Genomic DNA, 12,739 nt, shown 5'->3' with positions numbered 1-12,739 from the left:
ACAGTAGTCTTGGTTGAAAGCGTTTCTCATTGAGCATTCGTAGATATCTTGCCATTCTCTTCTGACCTTAAGTGATTGTGAGGAGAAATCTGCTGCTAATCTTATGGGTTTTCCTCTGTAGGTGACTCTTGGTTTTTTTCTTGTAGCCTTCAGGATCCTTTCTTTATTCTTAGTCCTTTCCATTCTCAATATAATGTGTCTTGGTGTCTTTAAATCTGGGTTAATTCTGTTTGAACCCTCTGTGCTTCTTGAACTTTTATGTCTTTTATGTTGTCTAGACTGGAAAAGTTCTTAGCTGTTATGTCCTGTAGAATGCTTCCCTCCCCTGCCTCTCTTTATTCCTCTCCTCTGATAAGCCAATAATGTGTATATTATTTCTTTTGAAGCCATACCATGTCTCTGTTGTTGTTTTCAGTATCTCTTAGTTTTTTTGAGATCTCTTACTTCTTGTTTTCTCTAATCCATCTTTGATTTTTCTAATTATGTTTTCTGCCTCACTTATTCTATTCTCTCTCCCCTCTGTTATGTGTAGCTCAGCTATTTTGTTATCCTGTTCTGATACTGTGCTAGCTTGTTCAGCTAGTTGTGTTCTTAGCTCAGCTATTTCAGCTTTCAGCTCTCTAATTACCTTGAGATAGTGTTTTCTTTTCCCTTTTTTTTTTACTTAGTGTTTTCTTTTAGAGTCTCATTTGCTGTTTTCCCCATTTCTGATGACTTTACTTACAAACTCTTTCCTCACTCCTATGACTAATTCCTCAATTAGTGTTTGGATATTGACTTCACTGTTTTGTGCTTCTACATTTGGGAGGCTTTTAACTGGGCATTTGTCCTGGTTCATTTCTTCAAGGTTTGTCTTTGCTTTAACCATTGTATATAATGTGTTATGAGTTCCCTCTCTTGTGTACTTTTCAATCTACTGATCACTGTTGCCTAGATTGACTTGTGTCTAGTTAAGGTACTTAAAGAGTTCACAGTTGGTGGAAATTAACAGTTGTTTCAATGTTATCTCAATACCTGAGTTGAAGCACAGTGGCTGTTAAAGCCTCTTTTGTTTTTTTTCTTCCCTTTAGGCTATGGGAGCCTGAGGGCTTTTTAGCTTAATCACTCGCTCCTGACCAAGACATAAATCAGGGTGGGGTAGAGATAGCACAGTGGTTATGCAGAGAGACTCCCACACTCCAAGGATCCAAAGCACTGAGCTCAATTCAGCTGCTCTACCAATAGCCAGAAGGCAGCACTACTTTGCCCTATAAGTCCAAACAAATCCTGTTTATACTCTGTGGGTTCTGTGGCAATTATTTAGTGTCTCTCAATTAATTGGGAGAACAATGTGGAAAGGCTCTCACTGTACATCCCCACATCTAGTCCACTGGGGTGTAGATCCTCTCCTGAGTTTCCCAGCCAGTTCTCTGCCCCACCCCCAGCCCCCAATGTCAGCATGGGCTCCTGGATGCTGCTCCAGCACCCGAGGGTCAGTAGCAGTGGAGACTCACAGCTGCATTTGGTGACCCTTAGGGGAATCCTGTCCTCCCCACAGTAGTCTTTTTGTTAGTAAAACAGACTAGAGGTGGCACCTCAACCAGCAAACTGCCAGATTGTTACCAGCAGCTTGGGAGTAGATACAGGCTTTAGCCCCAGCAATCACTCCTTATGTTATTCTCTGTCTATGAGCCACACGTGTTCACGGGTGATTTAATGGGTTCCCAAAGTAGTTCTGATCCTGTCTTGTGCTCCCAGGTTATCTCCTTTGATATTCCTAGTTGACTAAGGAGAGGACCTTTTGCAAGCTCAGATGATTTAACCTGGTCTCAAAACTGGAAAAAAAAAAAAAAAAGACATTCACATTACAGAAATAGTAGTTTGATGTAATACTGTCCAGAGTTATAACAGTTTAGAGCTCTAAGATTACTTTATACCAGGCTGAGAATACTCCAAAATTGGATCTGAGCTGCTGTTATGTTATTTATAAACATACCTACCTTGACTATTCCTATTGTCAATAAAAAGCATTTATCTGTATAAGAAGATTAAATGACAATATAATTCTATTCAGAGGAAATGAACTGATAACAGTTAAACACACATTAATAAAATGAGACACTTGGTATTTGGTTTCTTCGAACTGAGTATCCATTACATAATAACTGTAGTGTTATTCAGAGCAAAGACAGGGCTTGTGTTCTTTATGAGTGTTTTATTATGAAGACTTATATCAGATGTGAGAGGCAGATTATTCTAATAGGTAACAAACAGTAGATGTGAATGTGTTGTGATGAAAATGTCTCCAGAGTAGTGTGTAAAGACAGAGAGGGAGAAGCAGTGCCATTCACCTGAAACAGATCATTAATCTTGTTGACAGCCGTGTCCTCCACCTTCACAACTTTCATATGCTTAAAATATCCTAAATTAAAATTAAAGAGAGGCTATAGCAATAGTAACTTCTTTGCTTGAATGTTTTCTTTTATGTCTCCTCTAATAATGTGCTTCTCTGCACTGTTCCTACAGAGGTATATGCACAACTTCTGAATAATAAGATCATACAGGCAAAACCTGGCATCTTGCATTTTGGAGGCTATCAAGTAGAAGAACATCACCAACAGACTCTGGTAGGTGCTTTGTAAGTGGAGTAATTAATCATAATAATGAACTGACAGGAAGGTTCTGCATTTAGATTTCCCATTCAGCTTAATCAGCAGAAGTGCACATATAAGTTGGGCTAAAAAAAAAAAAAAAAAAAGTAGCTCTAGGATGAGAAACTATCACAGAGTTTCCTTGACTGAATTACTTACCCCACTGCCAGAAGTTCTTTCCAGTATTTTTTTTTTTTTAAACCAGAGCACTGTTTAGCTCTGGCTTATGGTGGTGCAGGAGATTGAACCCAGGACTTCAGGAACCTCAGGCATAAGAGTCTATTTGCATAACCATTATGCTGTCTATCCCTGCTCCAGTACACTTTCCAAATAGATGTCCTTGCTAAAGTTACAGAGGGGGTTAGGGGTTGTGCTTTCTGTCTCACATGATTAAATGTAGTCCTTTAACAGCTCTGTGGAGATTATAGCAATGATTTTCACTAGATAGTCAGAGATACCTAAACTCCCAAAGGCCAACAGTAACAGTGGATGCATTGTGCAGGCACTGAGCCCCAGCAGTAACCCTGGTGGCAAAGAAAAAGTAGTTTACTCCCTGCGTTTTCATTTACTTAGTGATTCCATGGACACTAAATAGAGGGTGTGGACCACTGAATCAGCTCACAACTTCTGAGGTTGCGATTACCATGATCCTCTACAGTGGTGCTGACCGGGGCACCTCAGAGTTACTCTAGTGTCAAGTGGGGAGAAGTGGAATCTCTTCAAAGGGCTGTGAGACTCTGTGTGATTTGAGTGTGATGCCTTTCAGCCTTGTCTCCACCCACCATACGAGTCTCGACTTTGACTTATATTGCATACTTTTATGTTTCCTAATGACTTTATTGGGGGACTGTTGGTTTACAGGATCATAGTTGTCACAAGATGAGTCCCTCATTTCCCCAAGACATGTGTCAGCACAACTCATCCTCTGGCAAAGTGCCATCCTACCTACCAGAGAACACTGAATTCTCATCCTCTTTCAGCTGCACACCCACCCCACTAAATAAGATTGTATTCTTAGAAGTCGTGCCTTAAAGAGAATCATTCTTTGAAAGAATTCCAGAAAAAAGACAAATGTTGAAGGCTCTCACTTATATGTAGAATCTAAACAGACAAGCAGACAAACCCAACTCATTGATTTAGAGGACAGATTAGTGATTAGCAGAGACAGCAACTAACGAGCAAGTGAAATAGATGAAGTTATGTTGAAAAGTACAAACTCCCAGCCAGAAGAGTGAGTCACTGGGGAGTAATGTACATCGTCAGTAGCATAGTTTAAAAAATACTTTACTGTGGAGGTTGATAGCATAATGGTTATGCAAAGAGACCCTCATGCTTCAGGCTCCACATCTCAGGTACACTTCCCCCCACACCAGAACTGAGCAGTGCTCTGGGATTGTATTTGTGAAAGTTGCTAAGATTGTTCATCTTCAAAGTCTTTATCAAGAAAAATCATAGTTATGTGTGGTAAGAGATGTTATCTAAACTTACAATGATTGCTTTGCAATATATATAACTAAAAATCATTATGTTATACATCAGAAACTAATATAATATTATATATGTTTATAAAGGAAGAACTTCAGGGCAGTGGGGGGCAGAGGTAGATAGCATAATGGTTATGCAAACAGACTTGAGCCCGAGGCTCCAAAGTACCAGGTTCAGTCCCCTGCCCTACCATAAGCCAGAGCTGAGCAGTGCTCTGGTTAAAAAATAAGAAATAAAGAATAAAAAAAGAATTCCAACTATCATGTTAGACTAGTCAGAGGAGATTCATTGGAAAAAACTGGCGAAGGGGTAAAGCTGTCGAGAACTGAACTTATTTCAGGTTCCTGACAAAACCCTAAAAAATGATGGAGACTAAAGGATATAGTTTCCATAAGCCCCTCTGCAGTGAAGTGGATACAGAGAACAGATCAGGAGTGGAACCCTCTAGCTGCCAAATGTCTCCTCTCAGAAAAAAAGAAGTAGGATTTAAAACTGTGATTTCTACTAACCTACAAGGACACATTTCTTGGAACACGATATCAAAGACCAAAGTTAATCATTTATTTCAGAGCTTACTTTTCCTGGCCTTAAGTTTGCTGACTAGATTAAAGTAGAATAAACCTAACATAATCACCATTCATAATTATTTATAGTTTAAATAAATGACTTACTCTTTTTTATTTTTCCCTTTATTAGGGGATTAATTTTTTATAGTCAACAGTAAATACAAAAGTTTGTACATGTTCTGGCATGTATTCTCTTTTTTAAATATTTGTCCTTTTAATTTTTCTTTATTTTCTTTTAATTATATCTTTATTTATTGGATAGAGACAACCAGAAATCAAGAGGAGAGGGGAGATAGGGAGGGAGGGAGACAGAGAGCCACCTGCAGCCCTGCTTCACCATTCATGAAGCTTTCCTCCTGCAGGTGGGAACCAGAGGCTCGAACCCACGTTCTTGTACATTGTAATATGTGTGCTCAGCCAGGTGCACTACCACCTGGCCCCTAAGTGACCTATTCTCCATCCCCAAACTTCCTCAGTCTCTTCCTTCCCCCATATCCACCATTTCTACCCTAGGCGACGATCAGTCTGCTTTCTGATGGCATAAACTTGCCTATTTGGGACACGTGTATAAGTGGAATCATACAACATATCATCTGGCCAAATTCTTTCTGGGCTCCATCTGTAGCACGTCGTATGAACAAATGGTGCTTTGGTCTGTCTCTCACATAAAATGATTTAATAAACACATCTTTGAAAAGTAAAAGAAGAGAGAGAGAGGGTAAAAGAAGTCATTTGTAATAGTCCAACATAGCATAGTGGTTATGCAGAAAAAACATTCATGCCTAAAGCACCTAAGGTCCTAGATTCAGTCTGCAACTCCAGGAGAATCTAGCTTTTAGCAGTGCTCTGATAGAAAAGAGGAAGGAGGGAAGGAAGGGAGGGAGGGAAGGAGGGAGGGAGGGAGGGAGGGAGGGGAAAGAAAGAAGGAAAGAGAAAAGTGAGGGAGAAGATATTCAGAGCTTAGAGGAAGAGAATAAGAGAGGGTCAGTATGAAAAAGTGTGTGACCTATTTAGAGACCTGCTCTAGCTGAATTTAGCATTTGGGAGGAAGGCAAATGCTTCATTCTGCTGAGTGGAGGCCATCCGTATCTTTTAAAGTTTTTTTTTTTAATTTATAAAATGGAAATATTGACAAGACCATAGGTTAAGAGGGGTACAGTTCCACACATTTCCCACCACCAGGGTTCCATATCTCATCCCCTGCACTGGAAGCTTCCCTATTCTTTATTCCTCTGGGAGCATGGACCCAGGGTCATTATGGGATGCAGAAGGTGGAAGGTCTGGCTTCTGTAATTGCTTCCCCACTGAACATGGGCATTGGCACATCGATCCATACTCCCAGCCTGCCTCTCTCTTTCCCTAGTGGGGCAGGGTTCTGGGGAGGTGGGGCTCTAGGACACATTGGTGGGGTCATCTGCACAGGGAAGTCAAGTTGGCATCATGGTATCATCTGGAACCTAGTGGCTGAAAAAGAGTTAACATATAAAGCCGAACTAGTTGTTGACTGATCATGAACCTAAAGGCAAGAATATTGCAGATGAAGATTTGGGGTCTCCGTTTTGGAAAAAACTAGTAGGTTTATTTTGTATAACACAACGCCCATCATTCAGAGGGCACTCAGTAAGCATTGTGAATGCTACATTGGAAGAGAATGATTGGGCAGAGATGCACCAGTTTCTAGAAATATAACAAGTCTAAGTAATCATACCATTTCTGTCAACATTAAAAGAAATATAAATAAAAGTAAAAACATGATTTAATCTTTTTATATTTTTTAATCTTTATTTATTTTGAATAGAGACAGAGAGAGATTGTGAGGGGAGGGGGAAATAGTGAGGGAGAGAGACAGAGAGACACCTACAGACCTGTTTCACCACTCATGAAGCTTTCCCCCTGCAGGTGGGGACCAGGGGCTTGAACCTGGATTCTTGCACACTGTAATGTGTGTGCTTAACCAGGTGTGCCACCGCCTGGCCCCATGATTTAATCTTAATGACATTCTGGAAGATCATGAGTAGGCCAACTTCCTGTTTTATTTGTAAAATTAAGAAGTGAAATGAGACAAAATTGGTCTTTTTCGACCCAACCACAGAGAGATGATTTCTACCACATCAACAAAAAGAATATATTATTTATTTGCACAAATACAAGGCTGGAGTATTTCCTCCCATGGCCTCTTTTTAAAGTATTCCTGGAAATTGGAAGGTTCAGAAATTGCAACTTCAATCTCCTATCTCTCACCAGAAGAGTGTTGGAGGTACTCCCTACTCCCTACCCCCATTCTACCTTTGGGGTAGATTCACCCTAACTCCACCTCCACTTCTTCCTGTCAGAGATAATTCTAGCTTTTCCCTAACATATTTTGTCATTTGGTGTTATTACAAAAGCCTTAATGGCTTTACCTTGAGACTCTTGCCAAATGAGGGGGAAAATCCAACTCTGCTTTTATCTTGGTTTTGCTATAGGAAACTATGCAAATTGCTCAAGAGTGGAAAGACTGAATGTGTGCTTAAGACCACAATAAATTGTTCATTAACATTTGTAATTGATCCAAAGCTGTATTTATAAAACACGTAGATTTATATAGAAATTGATGTTTTTATTTTTAAATTTGAAATAATGATTTCTAGTTTCCTTAAATCTGAGACTTTTTTTTCTTCTCCCTGTGGAAAAATCTTGTCTGGAAAACTGTATTTATTAAGCAAGCAATTAATCAATTTTTCCATGAGACAAGTAATGTTGCTGTTGCCAGACCAAAATAAAAGTTGGCAATCTGTACTGCCTTATCTTATGTAAATTAACAGTTCCTTCAGACCTTCTGAAATAATAGTATCAGTTTTCAGTTCTCTGTTTCAGTCTTTAGAGACCATTCTAAGTTATTGCTTCTCAGAATCAGAGCTGTGAATCTCAGTATCTTTTCTTCAGTCTATGAGAGAAGGGAAAGTTGGGGCCATAATACATAAAATATAAAGTGTATTTTTCTGAAAGATAAATTCTACTTTTACATTATGGAGAAATACATGTTACAAAACATATTTTCGTGAAATACAAAGTACATTATACTGAAATACAAAATACATTATATCCCCATCTGCAGGGGGAAAGCTTCACGAGTGGTGAAGCAGGGCTGCAGGTGTCTGTCTCTCTGTCGCTCTGTCTCTCTATCTCCCCCTTCCCTCTCAATTTCTCTCTGTCTCTATCCAATAATAAATAAATTAAATAAAAATAAACAAAATACATTATAGTGAAAGATGCGTAAGTACACTTCAGATAAAACAATTTAGATAATTCGTAGGTGGTGGGCCAATATGTCAGACTAGCATTCTATGTTTTTCTTTACCACCAGAATAGAAAATCCACAACCTACATGGAAAACTCCACATATGAATAGATTTGAATCACAGACAAATTTACAAACTTAGCACCCAGAAAACAATGACACAGAGATACACCCTTGCCAAAGGTAAAAAGTTATCTGACATGACCATAAGTCACAACTAGAATGAGACCTATAAGGTGTAGAACTTTAACTGGATGAGCAGGAGACAGACTGAATTGAAATACTGGCAACCCAATCATAATAAATTTTTGTGGCTACAACTCTACAGCACAGGAAAATGGGAAATAAAAACTATAACATGTCTGAGAGTTGTAACAGTAACTATAACAGCTTGAAAGCAACTTAGTTGGAATTTAGTTTCCATAGTAACAGGCCTTGGAATATGAGCTGGGGAAAAGAACATTTACCACATACACTCTGCCAAAATTTTTCCCAGCCAGCCTTCTGTGTATCTGCAAACTCAAACTTCTGGTCATTATCCAGGTTGGTGCAATTATAGTGGTCTAGCTTCAGCCAGGCATTTGTAACTATAAACTCTAGACAGTGGCCTACTCAAACACGGGCTCTTGACCCTATCTTTCATCAAGCATTAATCACAGCACAGGAGGAAGCTTCAGTGCTCTGATATCTCACCCATCTCTTCTCTGCCTCTTTCTACCTGAAAAAGTCACTTGGATAGGTGAGGCTCTGGGGAAAAAAAACGAAAAGAGAAAGAAGGGAAGAGGGAAAATGCAGAGAAAGAAAGGAAGGAAGAGAAAGATATTAGCCACGAGTCTCCCTAACTTAAGGAGGAAATAGATCCTCAGATTGAGGAATCTCTAAGGGGTCCAAGAAAAACAAATCCAGACCTAAACTCACCAAGCCACATAACAGTTAAAATGACAAAGGTCAAGGGTAAAGAGAGAAAGTTAAAATCAGCTAGAGAAAAAAACAAAGAAACACCTCTAAGGCAATCAAGTGCTTTCTCAGCAGAAACTCTAGAGTCTAGAAAGGACTTGCAAGATATATTTAAAGTTTTGGATGGAAAAGACCACCACCCAAAAATACTCTATCCAGCTAGATTCTTTTCTTTTTATTATTATTTATTTGTTTTTAATTTTATTAGTTATTTAATAATGATTAACAAGATTGTAAGATAACAGGAGTATAATTCCACACAGTTCCCACCACCAGAGTTCCATGTCCCCACTCCCTCCACTGGAAGCTTCTCTATTCTTTATCCTTCTGGAAGCCTGGACCCAGGATCATTATAGGGTGCAGAAGGTGAAAGATCTGGCTTTTGCAATTGCTTCTCCACTGGACATGGGCATTGCCAGGTCAATCCATACCTCCAACCTGTTTCTATTTTTCCCTAGTGGGCTAGGGCTCTGGAGACATGAGGTTCCAGGACATGTTGATAAGGTTGTCTGCACAGAGAAGTCCAGATGAAATCCTACTAGCATCTGCAACTTGGTGACTGAAAGGCAGTAAGATATAAAACAGGACAAATTGTTTAATAAACAGGAGCCCAAAGATAGGAACAGAGCAGATAAAATTATGGATCTTCCAGTGGGAAGAAGCTAGGAAGTCTCTTTTAGGTATGTTCCATGTGGCCCATGACTAGTAATTTTTGCCTGAGCCTGATAGCTAACAAGCAGGTGGACTGAAAGTATTGTTCGGGGAGATGGTGTCAGAGTTGAGAATAGGACTAGAAAGCTGGATTAGGGGGTTTGGCAGTGGCACAGTGGGTTAAGCGCACGTGGTGCAAAGTGCAAGGACCAGCGTAAGGATCCCAGTTCGAATCCCCAGCTCTCCACCTGCAGGGGAGTCGCTTCACAGGCGGTGAAGCAGGTCTGCAGGTGTCTATCTTTCTCTCCCCCTGTCTGTCTTCCCCTCCTCTCTCCATTTCTCTCTGTCCTATCCAACAATGAACAACATTAACAATGGTAATAATAATAACCACAATGAGGCTACAACAACAAGGGCAACAAAAGGGGAAAAAATGGCCTCCAGGAGCGGTGGATTCGTGGTGCAGGCACCGAGCCCAGCAATAACCCTGGAGGAAAAAATAAATAAATAAATAAATAAATAAATGAAAGCTGGATTAAAGGAGAGAGTAGCTTCCCAAAATGAGCAAAGTATGTAAATACTATTAACTGTTAACCCCATCGATCTGACCTAAGGCCCATGTATATTCATATTTGGCACAGGAGCCTGTGTAACCTCTGAGCCCATCAGTCTGAGCTTGCAGTCCATGGCCACAGCTAGGAACATTCTAGCTGCACTCATTTCAGGACCAGTCTTCCTTAAGTGGGATAGTAGGCTGACCCAGCCACCTTTCAGAGAGTGGGGCAGTCCCTACATTGCTGCTCTACAGTGAGGACAAGACCCTGGAGAGGCCCACAAGAGGGTTTATGATGACTTTCCTAATAGAAGTGACCTGTGATAGTGGAGAGAGGGATCTATTAGAGGTCTAGGCCCATCATATCTATGTGGGAATGCAAGAATTCCCTGACTAGTGCCCCAGATGATGGGATGGTCTGGTATTGATCAAAAAGGCCATCATTGAAGTATGCCAATCTCTTGCCCATATCCACCAGCTAGATTATTAATCAGGTATAAAGGATAACATAGCTTTCTAGAAAAACAGCAGTTAAGGAATCTGCAAATACCAGACCAATCCTATAAGTAACACTAAAGGAATTTATATGAAAGGAAAACATTGAGTATTCTCTCTCTCTCTCTCTCTCTCTCTCTGTAAATAAAGAAGCAGGAAAGCAAACATAAAGGCGACTACCCTACTTGTGAGTCCTTGGATCTTCTGCCGCAGACCACAGCGTGTTTCACTCTGTATTTTCTCATTTTGTTTCTTAACTTCCACCTGTGAGTGAGATTACTCAGTAATTTATCATTAGCCTTCTGGCTTATTTCATACAGCATGATTCCTTCTAGTTCCATTCATGCTGTATGCAGCTCAAGAAAAGACTTGATTTTCTCTCATGCCTGAGGCTCCAAAGTCCCAGGTTCAATTCCCCACACCACCATAAACCAGAGATGAGCAGTGCTCTAGTAAAAAAAAAAAAAAAAAAAAAACCACAACTTTATTTTCATTTTTTTTTACAGCTGAGTAGTACATTAACAGTATAAAAATTGTTCCTACCATTGAATGTAAAACATTAATTCCCCACCAAAGAAAAATTTAAAAAATTGTTCCTTTTCCACTATATCCTCTCTAAAATGTACTACTTATACCCTTTTTAATGTGTGGCATTAAATGAGGTGCTAGCTCATTGTTGATTTGCATTTCGCTTTTACTCAGTGACTTTGAACATGTTTATCTGGTGCCCATCTGGATATCCTTTAACCATTTTTTAAAAAATATATTTTATTTATTTATGAGAAAGATTAGAGGAGAGAGAGAAAGAACCAGACATCACTCTGGTGCATGTGCTTCTGGGGACTGAACTCAGGACCTCATGCTTGAGGGTCCAATGCCTTATCCACTATGCCACCTTCCAGATTACCTGTAACCATTTTTTTTAATTTCTTTATTGGGGAATTAATGTTTTACATTGACAGTAAATACAATAGTTTATACATGCATAACATTTCCCAGTTTTCCATATAACAATACAACCCCCACTAGGTCCTCTGTTATCCTTTTTGGACCTGTATTCTCCACCCCCCACCCATCCCAGAGTCTTTTACTTTGGTGCAATATGCCTATTACAGTTCAGGTCTAAACATTTTTAAATAAGACTTTTTTCTTCTGAATTTACTGAGTTCTTTATCTTTTGCCGGCTCGTTCTTTGTGTCTACCTGTCTCCCTGGCCATTGAGAGACGGAGGTCAAAAGTGGTCCCCGTGGGTCCTGGAGCAGCTCAGCATGTTGAAGGTGACATGTGCAGGGAGACAAACAGTCAGCCATGGGAAAAGCCTCGGAGGGCAGTTTGTTTATTAAAAGGAAAAGTAGATATAAATAGGCCATAACTTGAGGGGAAGGTTTGGGGTATCCATTAACCCAAGCACAGAGCAAGATAATCCATAATATAATCCACTGTTTGATCATAAGCTTTACAATGTACATTCTTCAGGAGGTAAATTGCAGGCACTTTAGAGCAGTAACAGAGAGGGGAAATGTTTGCTGGAGTTTTAAAGTTAACACAGTAATCCATGGCTTTTAATTAAAGAAGGAAAGGGGGGAGGTGGCATGTGTGGAAAGGCGCTCATGTTGGAGGGTCCAGCCATCATAAATTCCAGAGACTAGAGGAACCAGCCTTTCTCTCCACCTAAAGGGAGAGTTGGGGGTCAACCCACTCAGATCTTATGGAAGCAGTGGCCTGGACTTTCCGGGACAGTGGGTCCATTCTCCAACAATCTTTGTCTGACATGTGGTATATAAAAAAGAAAAAAAGCTAAAACATAATTCTATCTCCTTAGATCATTTTAGGAATAAGATGAGTTATAAACAGTGCTGAGAAAAAAAAAAAACAGTGCTGAGGTAAGTACTGTGTAAATCAAATAAGGAGGCCTCAACTAGCAACAGATTCAGGACTATCTCATTCATGCTTTGCATGATGTGATCTTCATTTGCGTGCCCCAACTAGAAGGATCATACTCTTCCTCTTCCAAATGGGAAGAGATCTACTCTGTGACCCCATAAATCCTGTAATTCCTCTCCTGGGAATATATCCTAAAGAACCCAACACACCCATCCAAAAGGATTTGTGTACACCTACG

At 39.9% G+C, this 12,739-nt stretch overlaps 1 protein-coding gene across 1 annotated transcript in view; it reads left to right on the top strand.

Annotated features, from left to right (window-relative positions):
- CFAP221 (cilia and flagella associated protein 221) overlaps window positions 1-12,739 on the top strand; it is a 115,154-nt gene that overhangs the window by 9,197 nt on the left and 93,218 nt on the right. Inside the window, exon 3 of the mRNA XM_007524760.3 lies at window positions 2,506-2,606. Coding sequence (XP_007524822.1) covers window positions 2,506-2,606 — 101 coding nt within the window. The remainder of the gene's footprint in view (window positions 1-2,505; window positions 2,607-12,739) is intronic.

This window comes from Erinaceus europaeus, chromosome 18 (assembly GCF_950295315.1).
Source record: "Erinaceus europaeus chromosome 18, mEriEur2.1, whole genome shotgun sequence".
NCBI lineage: Eukaryota > Metazoa > Chordata > Mammalia > Eulipotyphla > Erinaceidae > Erinaceus > Erinaceus europaeus.
This window is presented reverse-complemented; position numbering and strand designations above follow the sequence as displayed.